Genomic DNA, 20,964 nt, shown 5'->3' on the forward strand with positions numbered 1-20,964 from the left:
TCGGTGTGTGTGTGTTTTGTGTTGTATTTTTGCGGGCAGCTTCTCTGTTCAAGCCAGGGCTGTTCATCAGCTCATCTTGGTTTTACTCTGCTTTTCGTGTGTGTGTGTGTGTGTGTGTGTGTTCTCATGATTAACAGGTCACCTGGCAGCCAGCGTAGAGAGGGAGCGTGAGCGAGAGAGGGAGAAGGAACGCGAGAGGGAGAAGGAGCGAGAGAGGGAACGGGAGCAGCGGGAACGAGAGCAGCGAGAACGTGCCGCAGTGGCTGCCAACGACTACATCCGTACGACTGAGAACCCGTCAACCTTGATGCCTTCACCAATATTCCATTTATTACATGAGAATTGTGTGTGAAAAGCACACAACCAAGGCTGTAGCCAGCCAGGGTTTTTAAAATACTGATGTCAGTAATGGCCAATCAGCAGTGTTGTAAAAAATACATAAAGGGTTGCGCCATCACACCTGGGAAAGATGATCAAAAGCAAATTCATTTGCACATTTAATTGCATTTTATTCAGTTTTCTTTGTTGAACAATCACAAAGTTAAATTTCCCGTTTTTTCCTTTGATAAAGAAGTCAAACCCCAATAGAAGTACAGAAAGACCAAACTTCAAAATGGAAATGTTAAGCACCGATTTATTTGATTCTAAGCACCAGAGCCACGGAAACAGTAAGCCTTTATTTCCGACTCCCCAGGTTCTGTGAGGTCACAGGAGGCCGCGAACCAGCAGCGGCCGAGTATATTCCAAGGCACCAACAGCAAGAGTGTCATCACTTCAGTCATGTAAGTTCAAACTCAACTTTGTCATCTCACCACATACAAGTTGACAGAGAGATGAGACTGCGAAGCGTCTGGGACTCACAGTGTGCAAAAAGACGCATCACACAGCACAAAAACATGACAAAAGACACTGTGCGTCGACCTGTAAGTGCAGGTCAAGACAAACATTTACAGCATTTACCAGACGCCCTTATCCAGAGCAACTTACAATCAGTAGTTACAGGGACAGTCCCCCCCTGGAGACACTCAGGGTTAAGTGTCCTGCTCAGGGACACGATGGTAGTAAGTGGGTCTTCTGGTTCATAGGCGAGTGTGTTACCCGCTAGGCTACTTCCCAACCAGACTGACAAGTAGCAGCAATATCATAATGTATCAGTGTATTGATATATTTACTATTATATAGTATATACAGTATATAATATACAATGACAATGATATACTATGACAAGTAGTAGTAATTGGTATGATGGTGATAATACACCACAGTGTGAGGTGGTGAGAGATGTATTCACACACTGCTCCCCAGGCGCCTTTCATGGCTGCCCACTGCTCACCAAGGTTTTTTTGTCATTGTGAAGCACTGCAGCACAGCACACAGTGTTAAATGTTGAGGACACATTTCGTTCTGTCAATCACTTCCCTTTCACTCACTTTAACTTAAAACGATGTGTGTGCCAGGCCCATGACGTCCACAGGCCCGGGTCGATATACGGCTGCAGACGCGCTGGCGGCCTTGGTAGATGCTGCAGCATCAGCACCGCAGATGGTTGTGGGGAAGGGCAAGGATGGCAAGCATGATTCGTCCCGCGAAGAAGATCTGAGCTCCTCCTCACTGCGGCAGACACCGGCTCCGAGTGACCAGCAGGACCCCGAGAGGCGCTCGGTGCAGTCGCCGTACGGAAAACCCCACCCTGCCTACCAAGACGGGGCGGGACCAATGTCCGGCGGCAAGGAGAAGGGCTCGTCCAACAAGTCCCGAATCGAAGAGGAGCTGCGCACCCACGGCAAGACCACCATCACCGCCGCCAACTTCATTGACGTCATCATCACCCGCCAGATCGCTTCGGATAAAGACTCTCGCGAGAGAGGCTCGCAGAGCTCCGACTCCTCCGGCAGCAGTAAGTACCGAAGCATCAGCTGCTTCCAAGTTTTTACTTGTATTGTGAAGTTGAGTAGGTTTTAGGCTGAAATACAAGATGCTACGTGCGGTCTGGGTGGATCACATCACATTAATAATTCAGCCGGAACAACACAACTCGGAACTGAATTTTAACTTTATTGGCTTTGCATTTTGACACTTAACGTTTTTGGTGTCCACTCCTTTAAGACAAATTAATATGATTGAAAACAAGATATTTAATTGTAATCGGTGAACATTGTGAGTTCGTTTGTCTGGTCTCGATACGCTTTGCTGTATACGGAGGGTTGCTGCTTTAATTAAATAGGTTTCACAGAAGCATGACCTTTAAATTGAAGTTCCTTTATCCAAGTCCATACTGCATGTTCTTTACATGTTATACGGGCCACTATAATGTAGGCCTGCAACAGCGAATCGATTAAAGCGCTAAAAATCGATTACTTAAGTGTCTGCAACGAATTCTCTAATTGATTTGTTGAGACAATCGATTATTAAAAAATATATCTTTAGTTGAGCACGGAGCGCAGCGAACGCACTGATTCCTTCCTTAACCGCTAGGCCACCACTGTCCCATATTGTGAGAGACTTAGTGGATGTCATACATACAGTGTACATACATACAAACATACATACGGTCAACATGGTCCCCAGGGTTTGCTTTGGTGGAGGTCCAACAGTCTGGGCAGCATCACCAGTCAGCACAAAACAGATTTGGTTATTGCACATAGCTCAGTCGCTGCACGTTCTAACCTGAGACATCATAGAACCCATCATCATCCCCCAATTCCACCAGCACACACCCGACTTTCAGTTCATGATCATGCTCCAGCACATCGTGGCAGAATTGTCACAGCTTGACTAGAGGAAGCTGGAGTGCCTCATATGTAATGGCCATCAATGTCCCCGAACCTGAACCCCATAGAGCAGGTCTGGGACCAGTTGAAGCAGAGACTGAATGATCGTACCCCACTCCCATGTGACCTGGCAGAACTGCGTGTAGCACTTGTGGAAGAATGGAAGACAGAACAACATGAGTCTAGTGAGGAGCATGAGACGTCACTGTCAAGCGATCAATACGGCAAATGGTGGAAACACCCACTACTGACATTGTCCATTTTTGTTATTTGAGGCTATCCCTGTTGTCTACATTTTTGGGGTATTATATATTAAACTAATGAAAATGGTGTTTCTTCTCATACATTAATAGTAATATCAAAGGGAACTTTGCTTTTCCTATTTGATCTAAATTTTAATCACGCTTTAATCAATTTTAGTCACTCTTGTAAAATAACAATATCCCTAACTTATTTTGAGTAGTGTATTTGACAGATATAAAGCATACGTGTGGGGGGTTTTGTGTTTATTTTATTATTATTATAAAAAAGCTCAAGGAGCAACATGATGTGCACTTTCGAAAGATTTAAGTTCTGTTTTTGAATAAAGGGTTTGGAATTTAATGCTTTCTTTTATCCGATTTTACGATTGATAATTAAAAAAAACAACAGATTAATAGATTATTAAAATAATCATTAGTTGCAGCCCTACTATAATGACAATTGCTCGATCTTCCATGTTTTGGGATTTCACTCTGCCTGTAATGCCGGGCAGTAATTCAAAGTGTCCAGATGTACAGCTCCATCTGCAGGAGTGGAGGTTGTAATTGCGCACTGATTCTCACCTCTTCTGACGTGACCTCACTAAAGAAAACGTACAACACCACCACCCAGTTGACTAAATTTGTATACAAAAAGATAGATATTTGCTGTTCCTGAGTCGTTACAATATCACCATGTAAAATAATGCAATATCGTGCTTTATCGATATTTTCCTACACCCCTAGAATTGTTTTAATATGCTTTTAACATTTTATCTTTTTATTGTACTCTTCAATTTTATGTAAAGCAACTTTGCGTACGTTTTAAAAGCGCTCTATAAATAAAAGTGTATTAAGTGTTGCATTTTCTTTTGGAAAGAATCTGAACGATTTTAACTCTGTGTTCCAGTGGCCTCCGGTCGATTTGAGGGTCCTGGTGCTGCAGCTATTGAGGTCATCAGCCCTGCAGGCTCTCCGGTGCAAACCCAGGAGAAAGCAGAGAGCTCCTTTGTTCCTGAAAAACCCCCACAGCAACCCTCAGGTGAGGCAGCAGGACACACAGACCAACTGTGAGGGACACAATCTTACAACTACCTGCCTGTCCCTTTAAGAGGGATATTACATTTCCAGAATTTACCAGACACCCTTTCAGAGCACCTGTGACAGGGACAGTTCCCCTGAGGGTTAAGTGTATTGCTCAGGGACACAAGTGGGGTTTGAACCTGGGACTTTGTGCTCATCTGGTGAGTGAGTGAGTGAGTGTCTAACCCATTAGACAGATTAGTATCATATTAGGATTCATGATTAGGATTAATCAGACCTATTATGATGTGATGCTGTTCGTGGGGTGTCTGAATTTCATGGCCAAGTCCTTCAGACATGTTCATTACTGCACAAAGACCTGGTCACTTAATGAATCCTTTGTTTTGACCTCACCTGTAATTTATGCAGCTTTTCCGAGACCATGCCTGTTACAAAACAAGTAAATCATGTTATTTCATAAAAATGGTAAATTGTCATGTGCCGTGTTTGACTTTTAATCTTTATGTTGCCTAGGTTACGGTTTGAGACACTGCTGTTTTAATCAGGCTAGACATTTCATTAAATCCTGAGCTGATCGATAACCACGGGGTGTTCTGCTCTCTATGGCTCCACCCCCTTCTCCCTGCTACCAGACTGGTGTTTACATACCACTCCACCTCTTCCTCTCCTCAGGTGGCATGCGTGTGTTTGACATGAGCCGCTACCGTCCACCAGGTGACCCGGGTCACCAGCCCCTGCCCCAGCCAGAGGTCTACGGCTCGGTGGGAAAGACCCACCGTGTCATGACCCTGGCAGACCACATCTCGGTGAGGAAGGACTGTCTCGCTGTTTTGTCATGATTATCTTGCATCACAATTTAACCCTTCTTTCTTTTCTCTCCACAGCATATCATAACCCAGGACTTTGCTCGTAACCAGGATCCCAGTCCAGTCCCTACGTCCCTCCCTTCCTCATCTTCATCCTCGTCAACATTCCAGAGCTCGACTCCACCAGTCTCTGGTCCTGGGGCTGGCCGAGCCAAGGTGCCAAGCCGCTACAGCCCTGAGAATCCACTGCCGAGCTCCCATCACCAAAGACCTCCCAGCCGGGTGTCCCCGGAGAATGCTCCAGACAAGACGAGGAGCAGGTAGAGCGCCTGCAAATCGATATCATCCACTGTGATCCACGTACTGTTGATGTGCTAATTTCCCCTTGTCCCTCTCTCTGTCTGTCTTGTTGCAGACCTGGGAAGTCCCCAGACAGGTCAGGACGCAACCTGGACAGTTACGAACCTATCTCCCCTCCTCAGTCCTACTCCAGCCTGGACAAACAGGAGTCAGCAAGCCTGATGCAGGGCCAGAGGAGAGAAGCTGACTGCCCAGAGCAGAGGTGAGGAAGTTGAAATCTGACTTGATAAATCAAGAATGTTTAAATCACTTTCTTGTTTAAATGTGTTTGTGATAAAACTTCATTTTAAAGCTACAAATATGTGGCCAGTTGTGGCCCTAGCAGTTAAGGAAGTGGCCCCGTAATCAGAAGGTTGCTGATTTGAATCCTGATTTGCCAAGGTGCCACTGAGAAAAGCACCGTCCCCACATACCGTCGTCCCCGGGCGCCTGTCATGGTGCCCACTGCTCACCAAGGGTGATGGTAAAAAAAATACAGAGGACACGTTTTGTTGTGAGCACTGTGTGCTGTGCTGCAGTGTTTCACAATGACAGTCACTTCACTTTCATGTGATTGGAGGGATTAGACATCAGCATTACCCAGAGATCCATCTTGAGTGCTGTATAAGGCAGAAGCTTGTTGAGCAGGTGGCCGGAGGCCAGATGGAAATCACAGATCAGAATTTATGGCAGCAACTGGCATCCTGACCTCCATTTAACTTCATGAAAGTTTCCACATCCACAGAAACTATGAAGCCATTCCAGTGTGGCCGATAATGGGTTTTATGTTGATGATTGGGGCAAGTTTGGTGCATGTGGGGCATCAGACTACAGCGTCTCGTTTACATTTTGTGGCATTTGCATTCAGAGTGACTTACTTTCAGTGAAGTAATCAGTTCTGGTTCACTAGGTCCTCAACTAAAATTTTATTTTATTCACTCTGCTGTAAAGCCTTTCCTGTAATCTACAAGTTAGTGAAAATGTTGTCTAAAGAGGAAGGTTTTAAGCTGCCGTTTGAAAATACCGATCTAACCTCGAGGGGAAGTTCATTCCACCACCTAAGGGGTCTCGGTGGAAAACCGGCCAGATGCCAACCTGCTACAGTGCCCAGCGTCCTCCATGACCATCTGCCCTTTCTCTGTTTACAGGAACGACTCGCGCTCCCCAGGCAGCGTCAGCTACCTGCCCTCCTTCTTCACCAAGCTGGAGAACACCTCACCCATGGTGAAATCCAAGAAGCAGGAGATCTTCCGTAAGCTCAACTCCGCTGGCGTGGGAGATTCTGACGTGGGTGAGTGGGTTGAATCGTACTGAAAGGATGAAAGAATTCATAGTCATATCATATTTATTTTCAGTCATTCCAAGACTGTCAATTTAATGTGCAGTTTAATGTTTTATGGGTCTAATATGGCCATTGAGAGTAAAAAGTTAAAAAGCGCAATAAAATACATGAACAGATATTGATGTTTAGTTGGAAAATTGTGCATAAACCAGAACATCTGTTACACCAAGAGCTTTGACCTTGTTGTCTTAATCATTGCCATAGAGTTTGGTGTAACAACAGTTGACAGTGCTGTCTTGAAGAATTTCACCCAGTAGTTGTACATAAATTTTAAGTAAGATTGGGCCGAGAAGAGAACCCTGAAGTACTCCACGTGTAATGACCATATTCTTGTTGGCCTATTGCGATGGACATTAGACATGATCTGAATGCCGCAACTCTAAAAAGCAATAACATGCTACTGCATTGAAGAGAGTTACTTGGTTTTGTTAGAGGCTGAATTTTGGGTTTTCGTGAGCTGTCAGCAATAATCAACAGCCTAAAACAGGTAATATTGGTTAATGAATGTAGCATTAATTTCCTTTTTTTTAAATGTTCTGTTTATTTATTTAGTTGTTATTTTGTTTGTCTGTTTTTTATTATTCATTTATACAAAGCGACTTACAGATCAGGCCTAACGTTCAGGACAGTGTTGGTTTGTGTATACACTGTTCAAAAAAATAAAGGGAACACTTAAACACAATGAACTTTTGTGACAACACTGATTGAAAATCATTTTCAGATGCTGTTGTGCAAATGGAATAGACAACCAGTGGAAATTATAGGCAAGTCGCAAGACAACCCCAATAAAGGCATGGTCCTGCAGGTGGTGACCACAGACCACTTCTCTATGCTTTCTGGTTGATGATTTGGTCACTTTTGAAGCCTCATTTTGACTTGTTTTAAGGACATTACATCAAAGTTGGATCAGCCTGTAGTGTATTTTTTTCCTGTGTGTGCTGTGGCAGCTTCTGGCGAGCTTTGTATGGCGAGATCTTTAAATCATGAAGGTTCCTTCGGCCTCTTGGGGTGGTGGGCAGTGCCATTTCTTCTCCAAACATGCTTTCATCTGACCATACTATCGTTTCACAATAATCCACAGGCTTCTCCAAATACTGTTTAGCAAACTTTAACCGAGCCTCAATATGCTTTTTGTTCAGCAATGGTGAGCGTGCATTGCTTATAGTTTTCTTTGAAACAGTACCTGCTGATGCAAAGTCTTCCTGAAGTTCTGCCCGAGTGGTTCTTGGAGAACTCTCCTGATGATATGACTGGGATCTTACGTGGAGCATTTTGCACCTTATCTTCGTGTGTTCAATACTTTTTCCCTGTGTCATTTCACTTTACAAGTTGAGTCATAATAAATGTACTTAATATATATAAATATACTTAAATGTTCTTGCTCAGGGACACGAAGGTAGTAAGTGGGATTTGAACCTGGGTCTTCTGATTCATAGGCAAGTGTGTTACACACTAGGCTACTACCACCCTATATATTATGTTACATTATATTATATTGATGGATAAAAGCAGAGGACACGCATCGTTGTGTCGCTTTGCTGTGTATCACAGTGACGGTCACTTCACTTTCATATTATATAGCACAACTCTGTCCGGGATAAAGGGTGCTGATGGAGGTTTTGTTTTTCAGGCAGCGCACAGCCAGGCACAGAGATCTTCAATCTGCCTGCAGTAACCACCTCTAGTAAGAAATCATTGTGTGTTTCATTTATAAAGGATTTACTTTTGTTTGTTCCGTTAATGATTGTGTGTGTGTGTGTGTGTGTGTGTACAGGCAGTGTGAATCCCAGAACACACTCCTTTAGTGACCCAGCCAGTAATTTAGGTCTGGAGGACATCATCCGCAAGGCTCTGATGGGGAACATTGAGGATCGACCAGAGGAGCTACAGGCTGGTTCCAACCCCATTGGTGAGAGTCGGCAGGAGGCCAGTCCCTCCTCCAACGCAGGTCAGTCTGTGTGCAGGACTGACTGATGATGGTCAGGACGCTTACAGAACAGAACTTACAGAATTTGGATTTTTTATTTTTTTTTTACCGCCCCTTGGACGTAAACTAAAAGCTTGTTCGGTTTGTTCGAGCGTGGAAATTGTTTCAAACTTTCTCCTTTACTGACCGTCCTGCAGGGAAGCAGAAACTACAAGGCAAAGCCGGCACCCGTAAGTCCAAGTCCCCCAACCCGGGCCAGGGCTACTCTGGAGCTGAGCGTCCATCGTCCGTGTCCTCAGTCCACTCTGAGGGAGACTACCACAGACAGGCCCCAGCCTGGGCGTGGGAGGACAGGCCCTCTTCCACCGGTTGGTGTCTCTTCCTTCATCTGTGTTTGTGTGCATATTGTAGGAACCTTTAGTGAGGATGTCCCCCCCCCTCTCTCTTGCTCTCTAGGGTCCATGCAGTTTCCCTACAATCCTCTGACCATGCGGATGCTGAGCAGCACCCCTCCATCCATGGCCTGTCCATCACCCTCCATGCAGCCCCAGCAGCCGCCAGTGGGGGGCGCCCCTGTAGCCCAGAGCCGCGTTTGGGAGCGCGAGCCGCTGCTGTCGGAGCAGTACGAGACCCTGTCTGACAGCGACGACTGAGCCCATCCGCCAGCTGGAGAACGCCCCGCCCTTCCACTCAGCCCCGACTCCTACGGCCTGAGGTGACCTCCCCCACCCTCCCAATTCCTTACGGGGCGGGGTCCGCATCAACCTCCTCTGCAAGAGCACAGCTCACAGGCGCACAGTGCAGGATGGGACGAGTCCTTTCTTTCTTTCTCTCGCTCTCTTTTTTTTTTTTTTTGTATGTCAGCACCCCCTGGTGGAGAGCCAGAGGAAGGGCCGGAGTTCCTGACTTTGTGAGCAAGTAGGACGGGGGAGAAGTCTCATGATTGGTCTTTTGAAGACCTCAATAACCAGATTATGGTGATGACCTGAAGAATTTGTAAAGGAGCTTAATGGACTCTTTACTCTGTAAAGAACATTTCTTTAAAAAAAAAAAAAAAAAAAAAAGCAAAAAAGAGAACATGTATGTAAATAGAGTAAACTTTGCGGTGTTTTCCCCCCTTTTCTGTTGCTTTTAAGTTTGTCCCCATTGAGAGAAAGGGAGCGAGTGCTGGGACACGAACTCTCGCTTTCTTTCCAGTGCTTTTTTTTTTTTTTTTTTTTTTTTTTTTTTTTTTTTTTCCTCTTCCCCCTCTCCCTCTCTCCCTACTTCACTAACGCAGAGTGTGGAGCATGGGGGTCTAATCACCCCTCGCCTCCACCAAAGCCTGTGTTGACTCTTCTGGACACGCGTGGGCATCGCTGAATCATGCCGGCCTGCGGCCCGCAGCAACCCTTTTATTCACTGCAAGAGAACCGAACCTTTTTTAAAAAGCAGAATCGGCTGTCATAGCAGCGTTGGAGATGCAGGTCGGGCGAACCTGGTGAACACGAGAATGCCGGAGCCGGACGGGGTTTTTTTGTTTTTTTTTTTAATCCTGTGCTGATCTGCAGTAACAGCCCCTGTTACTTCCAGATGCTAACCAGAGTGCGTCTGATCGGTCTGAAATGCAGTCCGGTTAGTTGTGAAGGCCCGTTGCCTGGCCAGAGCCCGAAGGCAGCTCACGCTCATTCGGACAGAGGGTTTTCACCCCTTTTCTCCTTCAGCAGTCACGTGACCTGTCTCAATTTCCTGTCCCGGCTCACGGACGATCAACTGCACCGTTGTTGCACTTTTTTCCCCTCGCTTTGTAAGCTTCGACCGATGTTAAAAGTGTACTACCTGTTATATAATTTATTCAAGCTACTGCAAGAGGCCTGTAGGGTTCCACATAATCACTGCATCCCGTTAATCCATGGCTGGTTTTCATCATAACCCACCGTATTTTTCCGAGTAGCGTACGGTACCGTCGCTCAGCTTTGGAACTGTCCTAACTGTTTGTTCTAGCAGTTTTTTCCTCCTCCTTTCTTTCGCAGAACCATTGCACTGCAGCTCTGTTTGTGGCAGCTGCAGTTCTCACTGTGGCCACGAGGAGCGCTATATTACGCACGTAGCCGACCCCGGTAGCGCTGCATCAGTAACTGCTGTGTTCACGACTGTGCAGGATGTTCAAGCATGGCTTATGGTTATCTTTAGGGTTTTTGCATTGCTAAAAAAAATCTGTTCTGAACTTGATGTTTTAATTTTATTTTGCTTGTCAGTTTTTTAAAGACCCTGTTTTTGTTTTTTTTTTTTTAATATAATTTTCAACATCAGAGTTCTTCATCCTGTGCTAAATGGGATGACAAGTGTTTACAACGGCAACGAATAAGATGTTGGTGAAACTTGAATCTTTAAAAGAAATGAAAAGTCTTTCTCGGACTATCCTGTAACTTGCAGTGAATCATTTTTACTTTGTCAGTTGGAAATTCAGACTTGAAAAACCCCACGTATCCCATGATGTTGAAACACAATGTTTGTATCGCACAATGTGTCTTCAGTAGTCAACTACAAAAGTTCAGACCAATCAATAAAGTGGATAAGCTTTCCGCTCCGAACTGCTGCAGTTTTTGTTGTGTGTGTGTGTGTGTGTGTGTATTACACCATCAGCAAGTTGTGAAACATTTTTGGACTCTTTATGGACCCACTTAGTCACATATGGCAAAGGGTTCCTCTAAAAATGTCAATTTTTGGCTTTTATCCGGTGCACTTATCCAGCGACTTGGACCTTTTGAATTATATTGATATTATAAATTTACATTTACGGCATTTATCAGACGCCCTTATCCAGAGCGACTTACAATCAGTAGTTACAGGGACAGTCTCCCTGGAGCAACTTAGGGTTAAGTGTCTTGCTCAGGGACACAATGGTAGTAAGTGGGATTCGAACCCGGGTCTTCTGGTTCATAGGCGAGTGTGTTACCCACTAGGCTACCTCCACCCATATACGGAGCTTCTCTAACCGCTGAAGATTGTCACCTTTTTTACAGCGGAATTTGAGTAAATCTGCCAGACATTCTCCATCACTACAACCCCTCCTCGATCAATTTTCAAATCTGACATCAGATGAAATCATACAGGTCTGTCAGACCACATGTCCAATTGACAATGCTCATCTAGACCCTAGGACGTGGAGTGAACGTCCCCTCGAGGTCAGAACAGCACGGTTACTGAGTATTTTCAAATGCTCGCAGTGCCTCCGCCAAATTTTACCTGCGCCAATTTGACCAAAATTATGTTAAATTTACCAAAACATTCAATTAATAAAATTCATATAACACAATAGGATAATGAAAGTTTTATCTAATCCTGTAGGCTGGCAGACTCTATATAACCTTTAGTGTAAACCAAGGAGAAAAAAATAAAAACTGCAGTTTATTTATACCAAATTGAATTTTTTCCATTAATCATGGCTTGTCTTGGACTTCAATGCAAAAAAAGATGAGAACCACTAAAGTATGGCCCTAATGGAGGTTTTTTAAAAAAATACAGGAAAACCCATTACATGTGCCCTCGATGGCACATCAACATTTATTTCTTATATAGCCCAAAATCACATACAGTATGTCTCAATGGGCTTTGACAGGCCCTACAGTTGACACCCCCACACTTGACCCTTCTGCACACAAAAAAAACTCCACACAAAAAAACTCTAGGAGAGAGAAAAAAAAGAAAGGAAGAAACGTTGGGAAGGAGAGATACAGAGAGGGACCCCCTTCCAGGGTAGAGTGAGCCAGCAAATGGTGTCAGTGCAGGGTTGGATATGATATAATAAGAAGTCCTACAGTTGTAGGGTTGGAGAAGTCCAGGATGTAGTCAGTGTCATGGTCTAGATTACGTGTCCATAATGATGTTACTGGTCCATTTGAAGATCCCTATAGCTGTAGTTGTAACGGTGGTGGTGGCGGCTGTGGTGACCCTTTGGTTTGTTTCATGTTTTGTCCTTGTAAAGCAGTTGTCAGGAACCAGGATTTATTTGCTGGTCTCTTCACTGGGGTCGTAGTCTGGGCGCTTGATTCTGCGTCTCGGAGAAAAACAAACCGAAGCGGCGGCAGACGGTTGCACTGTACGACCGATACTGAAATATGTGGTTATGGTGGTATATTGGTGCTACAGTGGCCCGGTACCCTAACTAGGACAGCCTAACTAGAGTGAATTGAACTTTGTGTCTGTGTCTAACAGGGGGACTCTGTGATAAATTGGACTATAATTGACACTGCGTCAAAGTGAAGTGAAATGAGTGTCTAGGACTTTAATAAAAAGAGAAAACAGATAGGTTATGATCAATGGATGTATAAGCACATCTCTACACTGCATAAACAGACAGTCTGTAATAAAAATACCTGACCTAGACCTAAGTTAAATCTGAATTGCAGCCCAATCAACCATTTATGGCTAAGGGGTGAAAATCATTGGTGAATGTTATGGAAGTACCCCAAGGATCCATTTTCTCTATATACAGTACAGGCCAAAAGTTTGGACACACCTTCTCATTCAATGTTTTCTTTATTTTCTGATCATTTATGTTGGTAGATTCTCCCTGAAGGCATCATTCATAGTTTTGAGGCCTTCAGTGAGAATCTAACAACGTAAAGGGGCCAACAAGTGCTAAACACCTCTGGGAACTCCTTCAAGACTGTATGGAGAAGCATTTCAGGTGACGACCTCTTGAAGCTCATCGAGAGAATGCCAAGAGTGTGCAAAGCAGTAATCAGAGCAAAGAAACTAGAATATAAAACATGTTTTCACTTATTTCACCTTTTTTTCACCTGGCATTGAGCTGCTGAAGAGATGTACGAGCGGGACAAAACAGACACCAACACTGTAACGACTGAAGCTCCAGGGTTCTTCAAATGGACCAGTAGCATCATAATTGACACTGTGGACCATGATACTAAATCATACTCTGAACTGTTCAGTATCTTCAAGCTTGGACAGATCCTTTCACCCTAAACACAGTGGCAGGACACCACTATCGAGCCAATAATCACACACAAACACACCTTTTATTTTAGACTGAAAGAGACCCTTGTGTCCTCACATCATTGATTGTCGACATTGGTCCTAAGTGGGTTTTTTTTAGAGGACAAGAGCTCAGTTCTCACTCTTCCTGAACGCTTGAGTTGGGACGAGGCAGGCGACTCGCTGCCTTTCTCAGCATGTTCCAGCGGCTCCCTGTTGGATGTACGAGAAAAAGCTCAGCTGTGTAAGACATGGTTTACAGTGGGTTTTTTATTCATGGTATCATCTTTCATGTGTACCTTTGTCCTGAAAAGTGTCTGCATTGGATTTCTGGATGTAGGGAGCATCGTGAATTATACCCAGATTAGCATTCCAGTCATTCCATTGCACTTCTTCAACTCTACAAAGATAATCATAAACATACCTTCAAATGAGGTTCTTCATCCTAATGATCAGGACATTTCCCAGATCTGATGGCCATGTGTCAAGTGTCCATCAGGTCACGCTCTTATCAGAACATTCATAAAGTCTCACCTGAGGCAGTGGCGATGGTCCTCGTCTTCCTCCTGGCCAACGTTCTTCACCTCTCCTGTCCGGAACTTGTCCTTCAGACACTGAAACAGCTGAAGCTTCTTCTCTATGTCCAGGATGGTCACAGCCCGCTAGATAAGATAAGAAAAAACTTTATTTATCCAGAGGGGAAATATTTTTGTCCTAAAAAGCATGCTCAATGCAAGAAGAGGAAAGATTAGAACAGTAGTAATAGTGCAAATAAAATGATGATCTGAGAGAAAAATCGAACAAACTGATAAATGATAAATAGCTATGACACATATAGTCACCCACACAACATGATCTGTTCATACCTTCTGAGACCCACACACACCTGTGTTCTCCAGATGCTGACGCTTTCTTCTGAGACCCTCTCCACAGTCTTACTCATGAGAGCGATGAGCATGTTGAAGAGCATGATGTAGGTCAGAACAATGTAGGAGATCAGCAGCGCGTAGAAGACAACCTTGTTGTCATATTGATTCGAGAATTCCAGGTCCCCCATTCCGATGGTGAACTTGAACAGCTCCTGCATGGAGATGTATATGTCTTTATAGTCCTTCGAGTCGTTACTTGTTTCCCAGCCCTCATCTGAGGTGATATTTGTGGGATTGGCTGGCCCATGCAGCAGTGTGACGATTGCTGTGGAACATGGAGAGGTGTAAGTTCAGGATTTAACAGATTTTACAGAAAAGCGTGAAGAAATGGATAAACTACCAGCAGAAAATCCGATAAGGACAGTAATGTAGACCAGGAGGAAACGCCCAATATCTCCAAAAAAGACCTGTAAGAAGAAGGGAACATGTAAGCAGATAAGTTCTAATTTGGCACCTGTCACCTCGGCCGATTGGGACTGATACCTTCTGTATCATTACACTGTAGATACCCAGCTGCTGTATCCCTCTGCAGAAGTAGATGAGGTTGATCCATGCAAGAGCGAGGCTGGACGCTAGGAAGGCGACGTACAGGTGACTAGATGACCAGCATAAAAAAAAGGCGATAATGTAGCACAAGGCCTGCAGGAAACTGTGGACAGAAACACAGAACTGAGATGTTCAGCACAGCAAACAACAACTGCAGAGTTCTTTCCAAAATCCTACAAGGAGCTGTTTATAAAATCAGTCTGGATTCAGAGCTTCTCTTCTACTCAGAGAGGAACAGCTAGATCTGAAAACTTGCCTTCAGTTTTGATTCTCTTGGATCTCTACGCTGGGTCAAGAGGGGGCAATGCCCCCTTAAACAAACGTCTTGCCCCCCTTAATTCTAACTTTTAGAAGTTGAGAAAGAAAACGATAGAATACCCACAAACTGAATATGGACAAGATTTACTACAGTAGCTCGGTTTTATTGCAGATCCCCCCAGCTAATCATCCAATCATTGTTACTATGCAAATGAGCTACTGTAAAGTTTGGGCATACACTACACGATTGTAGAGGTGATTTTGCACTCATGCGATAATTATTCGACTCCGGCCGAATCACAGCTTGGTCGTGCATCGTGCATCGTACAGTATGCATGATGCACGATCACTGATTCACCCCTCCCAAGACGACTAATAATTGGAAAAGCAACAGTTTGTTTTGTTCTGTTGCCAGGGCAGGACTTTAAAGAAAGCAAGAAATCTTCTAGACAGAGACCAATCATTTTCCTGTCATGCAGATACATCCTTAACAACATCAGATGAACCGGACCATTCGTCACCACCAGACTTGTCCAGTCCAAGATCATCTCTAAACTGGACTACTGCAACTCTCTATTGGCTGGGCCATGAAATCCCTTCAGCTGATCCAGAATAGGAGACTAGCCTAGTTCCCTGGTTCTCACACACTACGCCTCTGCTATGAAAGCTATGGCTTCCTGGGGCTTCCAGTGTTGAAAACCTTTTTACTTTTACTTATTGTGCTTTTTAAATGTATGCTTCTCTAAATGTAAGTGAGATCTTCTTCTGACTTACAAAAGCAATTCAAAGTTCGCAGCCATCAAAGCAGACTTCAGGTTTCCATGTTTTCTTCTCACTTCTGTGAACTACAAAAATCTACATGAACTACATCTTTAGTGACTCTCGTTCCAAAAGTACTTAATGAAAATGGCAAAATGTAAATCTGATACAAACCCAGTTGAAGATTAAGTAGCTGGCCCCGACCAAAACAATGATTTGACCAGCAAAACGCACGTTCCCTGCCGTGGTAGACTTAAAGGATAATGTTTCATGATGAGTTCAGTGAGTTCAGTTTTATTTGATGCAGAAAAAATGTCTGTTGTCCTCACCTTCCAGAAGTAGCCAACTAAACTGAAGACGCAGAGGTAAAGAACATAGACCAGGAAGCTGATGGAAAACATTTGATGAGAAAATCGCTCCCATTTCTCTTCCACCAGCCTGTTCAGTGGTTCCAGCTGAAGCATCTCTAGACGGTTCTGGAATCACAGTTTCATGTTGAGTTCTACAAAACATTGCTGTAGAAACGTAGAAGTGACATGAGAAATGTGCGTCCTGCTGTGCTTACAGGAATTCCATCCCCATAAATGATGATCTCCAGCACCGAGTTCTCGTGGTAGGAGTCCAGCGAGTCCACGTCGTACACGGAGGAGTGGACCGGCCCGTAGACCCACTCAGTGAACTTCCGTGACAGGTGCAGGAACTCTGGGTCGTGAAACTCTCGCTGCATCATGTGTTCCAGCAGCTGTTACCAGAAAGGAGCAACGTCAGCATTACAACAAATTCTGCGTATCGCTGCTTTTGGCGACCTGTCTTAATATTAGTTTTAGTCGAGTCTTTGCATCCAGCTGTCATTTTAGTTTTTATTAGTCTTAGTCACATCCAGACTCATCTTATTCTAATTAACTTACATTTACAGCATTTACCAGACGCCCTTATCCAGAGCGACTTACAATCAGTATTTACAGGGACAGTCTCCCTGGAGCAACTTAAGGTTAAGTGTCTTGCTCAGGGACACAGTGGTAGTAAGTGGGGTTTGAACCCGGGTCTTCTGGTTCACAGGGTCTTCTGGTGTCTTACCCACTAGGCTACTACCACCTTCACTTTTAGTCGACGAAAAATCTGAGCATTTTAGTCTTATTTTAGTCAGACTCATCCATGAATATTTTAGTCAACAGAAATTTTAGTCTCTTTTTTTCTATTACATTTCTATTAAACCCAGTCAATAGAGTACAAGTACCTGGTAGAACAAAAAAAACAACAATTAAAATAAAGATAATCATATTTTTATATTGCTGTTACCTTATGGACTCAACAACATTACATGATATATTTCTTTATAGTCATCGTCACATGACCAGCATTTACGTCTTGTCTGATTTACGTCACGTCTGCATGCAAAACACTTAAACCTAACAGCAGGGTCAACATGAGGCCACACATGACCTTTACCCCGGTTTTCCCGGTCTTGGCGGCCAGTTTGATCGGAGTTAACCCCTGCTGGTTCCAGCTGTTCTCTACTTCTGGGTGCAGGCTGGCGGTTTTGGTGAGGATGTGGTCGTACATTTCGATTATGAACGTTGTGTTCTCTGGGGTGTTATCAGCCACCATCACCAGGGCGTGGAGAACCGTGTTACCCCGAGAATCTGCCTTCTTCACGTCCACCTTCTCATACGGGTTGTCCAACAGGAAGTCCACTACGTCTGTCTGGTTCGTGCAGGCCGCCAGGGACAGGGGAAGTTCTCCTGTAACGAGTGTACAAGTCCAATTCTACTGCACATTATTATTTACAGGGGTGGCCTAGCAGGTAAGGAAGCAAATCCTGAACCGCCAAGGTGCCAATGAGGTCCCTGTCCCCACACATTGTCACCGTGTGATGTGCTTGCTGGACATCACAACAATAAAAACTATCACTTTCAATAGATGCTTCACCAAAGTAGAAGCTGGGTCCATCATGCTTCTGGAAGAACTTCCCACAGGCTCTGGCATGGACATCAGCGCCTTTCTCAACCAGTAGTTGAACATGATGTAAGCTCCTCCTCTCAACAGCGACATGAAGGGCAGTCTGGCCTTGGAGAGAGAACGTTCCATAGACACGTATAAGAACCATGAACCTCGTAACCTTATAACCTGTATACCTATTTTAACACCCACCTTTGTAAAACTCATCAGTGTGGGCAATGTTGATGAATTCTTTAACATCTCCCATCCTTTCAGCAATGTCCAGCAGATATTCCACAATTTCAGATTCCTTTTTCAGATTCATTAAGGCCTTGGATAAGACTGTTTTACCTTCTACATTGTCTGAAAGAAGCAAGATATCAGTGTGACTGGACTGGGAGGTGCAGAGCTTAGTTGGGCCTAAACACTACCGGCCCGGCTTTCATTGCACACGCTGCAAACACTAGACTAAGAGAGAAAGGAAATGTGTAGGTTGTGGAAGACCAACAAAAGACCCAGTCCTTACACAGAGAGTCACTCAGGTGTTTGTTCTTTCCACAAAGGTACTCCTCCAGTCCACGAAGCTGCTCCACATCTCCACTCGCGGCGGCCCTGAACAGCCTCCTCCAGCCAAATCGCTCTTCATCGGGATCCACTGATTCTCCCTGGATCGCCCTGCAGAGCGTACTTCTTTTACACCGGGTTGTTGCTTATTGGAATGAGAGCATTTGCAACAACAATATTTTCAAGAGGTTACAAAAGAAAACAGCTCAAACAATCCCCAATCTAGAACCCCCCAAGAAAATTATATATATATATATATATATATGGATTTATGTGTGTGTGTGTGTGTGTATATATATATTCTGTGTAGAATTAATCATACAACTGTGATGAAAAGAAATTAATCAGATTAAGACTAAAAAACAGATCGACTCACCTTGAAAAGTCTGAATTAAATCTCACTTGTTCCCTTGGTGCCCCCAGACATTCAGGCTGTAGATTGGAGTCCATGGGACCAATTTTTTTACTTCTGGACTTTGATGCTTCTTTATCTCTCTTCCTCTCCTCTTCTGTCCTGTCGTCTATTTCCATTGCGAAGACTTTGGATGCTGAGACACTTTTCTTGTCCATGATGTCACCTTTTCACAAGAAACACGCATCCACAGAACTGCATCCACAGAACTTTGTCAATCTGAGGGAGGTTGGCTGGTGACCACAAATGTATCCTCCAGGTAAGTCACACCTCACTCCTGCCTAGAATATGTCTTTAAGTGCCAAAAATTCATTTCTTTAAAGGACAAATCAGCCTAGAGGTCATTTTTGAAAGACTCAATAAACTTTTTAAGTAATATAGTAATCATTAACTAATCAGAATTGTAACTGTAACAGCATAAAAACAGAATTTAAATTGGATCAGAAGGGCTGAAATGTTTTAATAATATAATATATGCATACTAATTAATGATTTTCCTCTTGAATGAATCTATGACGAATACAACGTCCTTCCCTTTTTATCAGAGACACACAGATTTCCACTCTGACTCAGAGACAACAAACGGTTTATGAAATAGACGATACATTGATCGTAACCCAGAGGTAAAAGAAGGTGCAGTATGATGGTTTTCAATAAATTATCTTCAATAAAAAAAGCCACCATGACCACGGTGCATGAGAATCGATGTATAAAAAAACCCGGCAGCACCGCGTTACGCCCCAAACGATCTGATTCGTCACCCTCATGCATCTATAACTACATAAACGAACTCTATAGATGAATACACATCCAGCGTGTGGCATGAAAGTGTGGGTGCAGCTTCTCTGTACCTCAGAATGTTCCTCGGTGGAGGTGGAGGTGGAAGGTGCAGCACATGCAGCGTCTTCTCTTTCCTGGAAGATGTGTGACGGATGCAAGCGAACATCTGCGCTTTTTTTATTCTTCCTGAAATGCATCTACTTCCTCTTGTCATCTCTATTTCAATCTTGAAACTGTGTCACACGACTCTTTGTGCAGTTTAGTGGTGTTGATCATAGTTACAGAGGCGACAGGAAACGAAAGAAGACCATGAGGAAGTTCCATAGCTCCTCAGTCCTGATTTTCACATCATCCCAGTCCTCAGTGTTTCTGGTTTTATCCACTTGATCATGCATGTGTGGTCTCACTGAATGTCATCTCTTCTAAAGAAACCAGGCAGAATTATGGTCTTCATCTTCAGAAGACCAATCATGGCCTCCAGATCAAGCTTCAGATCACCTTGGTGACGTGAGGTGACATTGGTCAGGAGCCTCGACCCTGGTGTGACACTCAATCCAGTGACTGTTGGTATGCCCCTCAAAGCTCGACTTTTATATTTTCTGTCTATTACATTATTCATACTCATTTACATTTACAGCATTTACCAGATGCCCTTATCCAGAGGGACTTATAATTAGTAGTTACAGGGACAGCCCCCCTGGAGACACTCAGGGTTAAGTGTCTTGCTCAGGGACACGATGGTAGTAAGTGGGGTTTGAACCCAGGTCTTCTGGTTTATAGGCATTTACATTTACATTTACAGCATTTACCAGACGCCCTTATCCAGAGCTACTTACAATCAGTATTTACAGGGACAGTCCCCCCCTGGAGACACTCAGGGTTAAGTGTCTTACTCAGGTACGCAATGGTAGTAAGTGGGATTTGAACCCGGGTTTTCTGGTTCATAGGCGAGTGTGTTACCCACTAGGCTAGGCTACCACCAATACAGATACTCAATACAAACCTTTACTATCCAAGGACATATAAATAAACAGAATATAAAGTATTTACTCTCTATACAGTATATACTCTGGTGATGAAAGTAACCTGATTAAGTATTCCTGCTGGGCCTGAACACCTCCCTCTGCCGCTGGATCTTGGACTTCCTGACTGAGAGACCTCAGCATCTCCAGCACCACCACACTGAGCACTGGAGCTCCTCAGGGCTGTGTGCTCAGTCCAGTGCTGCTGACCCACGACTGTGCAGCGATGCACAGCTCCAACCACGTCATCAAGTTCGCCGATGACACGACCGTGATGGAGTCAGCGTACAGAGAGGAATGACTGACGAACT

The 20,964-nt window shown here is 44.1% G+C and overlaps 2 protein-coding genes across 9 annotated transcripts in view; one reads left to right on the forward strand and one right to left on the reverse strand.

Annotated features, from left to right (window-relative positions):
- The window catches only part of ncor1 (nuclear receptor corepressor 1), a 41,915-nt gene extending 30,874 nt beyond the window's left edge, over window positions 1-11,041 (forward strand). For 7 of the 8 annotated variants that reach the window (XM_028982615.1, XM_028982619.1, XM_028982621.1 and 4 more), the window contains 12 exons: window positions 138-281; window positions 695-782; window positions 1,458-1,897; window positions 3,921-4,052; window positions 4,727-4,860; window positions 4,939-5,180; window positions 5,276-5,422; window positions 6,348-6,490; window positions 8,172-8,225; window positions 8,316-8,489; window positions 8,666-8,836; window positions 8,925-11,041. In XM_028982615.1, the coding sequence (XP_028838448.1) occupies window positions 138-281; window positions 695-782; window positions 1,458-1,897; window positions 3,921-4,052; window positions 4,727-4,860; window positions 4,939-5,180; window positions 5,276-5,422; window positions 6,348-6,490; window positions 8,172-8,225; window positions 8,316-8,489; window positions 8,666-8,836; window positions 8,925-9,121 (2,066 nt within the window). In that variant the 3' untranslated portion in view covers window positions 9,122-11,041. The remainder of the gene's footprint in view (window positions 1-137; window positions 282-694; window positions 783-1,457; window positions 1,898-3,920; window positions 4,053-4,726; window positions 4,861-4,938; window positions 5,181-5,275; window positions 5,423-6,347; window positions 6,491-8,171; window positions 8,226-8,315; window positions 8,490-8,665; window positions 8,837-8,924) is intronic. The other variant, XM_028982618.1, reaches the window with a different exon arrangement.
- A 2,090-nt stretch (window positions 11,042-13,131) lies between these two features.
- On the reverse strand, window positions 13,132-19,770 carry LOC114792398 (transient receptor potential cation channel subfamily V member 1-like). Its single transcript, XM_028983479.1, has 16 exons — window positions 19,703-19,770; window positions 18,816-19,143; window positions 18,402-18,550; window positions 18,089-18,238; window positions 17,867-18,004; window positions 17,387-17,679; window positions 16,503-16,679; window positions 16,267-16,413; window positions 16,112-16,189; window positions 15,953-16,023; window positions 14,858-15,023; window positions 14,715-14,781; window positions 14,332-14,639; window positions 13,980-14,107; window positions 13,745-13,845; window positions 13,132-13,658 (listed from the first exon to the last, which is right to left on the reverse strand). Exons 2-16 carry the CDS (start codon window positions 19,007-19,009, stop codon window positions 13,585-13,587), a joined length of 2,241 nt encoding a protein of 746 aa, XP_028839312.1. The 5' UTR covers window positions 19,010-19,143; window positions 19,703-19,770; the 3' UTR covers window positions 13,132-13,584.
- Window positions 19,771-20,964: the final 1,194 nt, after the last annotated feature.

Source organism: Denticeps clupeoides, chromosome 6, assembly GCF_900700375.1.
Source record: "Denticeps clupeoides chromosome 6, fDenClu1.1, whole genome shotgun sequence".
Lineage (NCBI taxonomy): Eukaryota > Metazoa > Chordata > Actinopteri > Clupeiformes > Denticipitidae > Denticeps > Denticeps clupeoides.

Bases quoted from the DNA above. Each gene is read 5' to 3' on its own strand.
- LOC114792398 (XM_028983479.1), bottom strand. From the start codon at position 19,009: ATGGACAAGAAAAGTGTCTCAGCATCCAAAGTCTTCGCAATGGAAATA. The intron at 16,190-16,266 runs GTGAGGACAACA...TTATCCTTTAAG, and splicing joins TAGTTGGCTACTTCTGGAAG to TCTACCACGGCAGGGAACGT. The intron at 13,659-13,744 runs GTACACATGAAA...TACATCCAACAG, and splicing joins AGACACTTTTCAGGACAAAG to GGAGCCGCTGGAACATGCTG.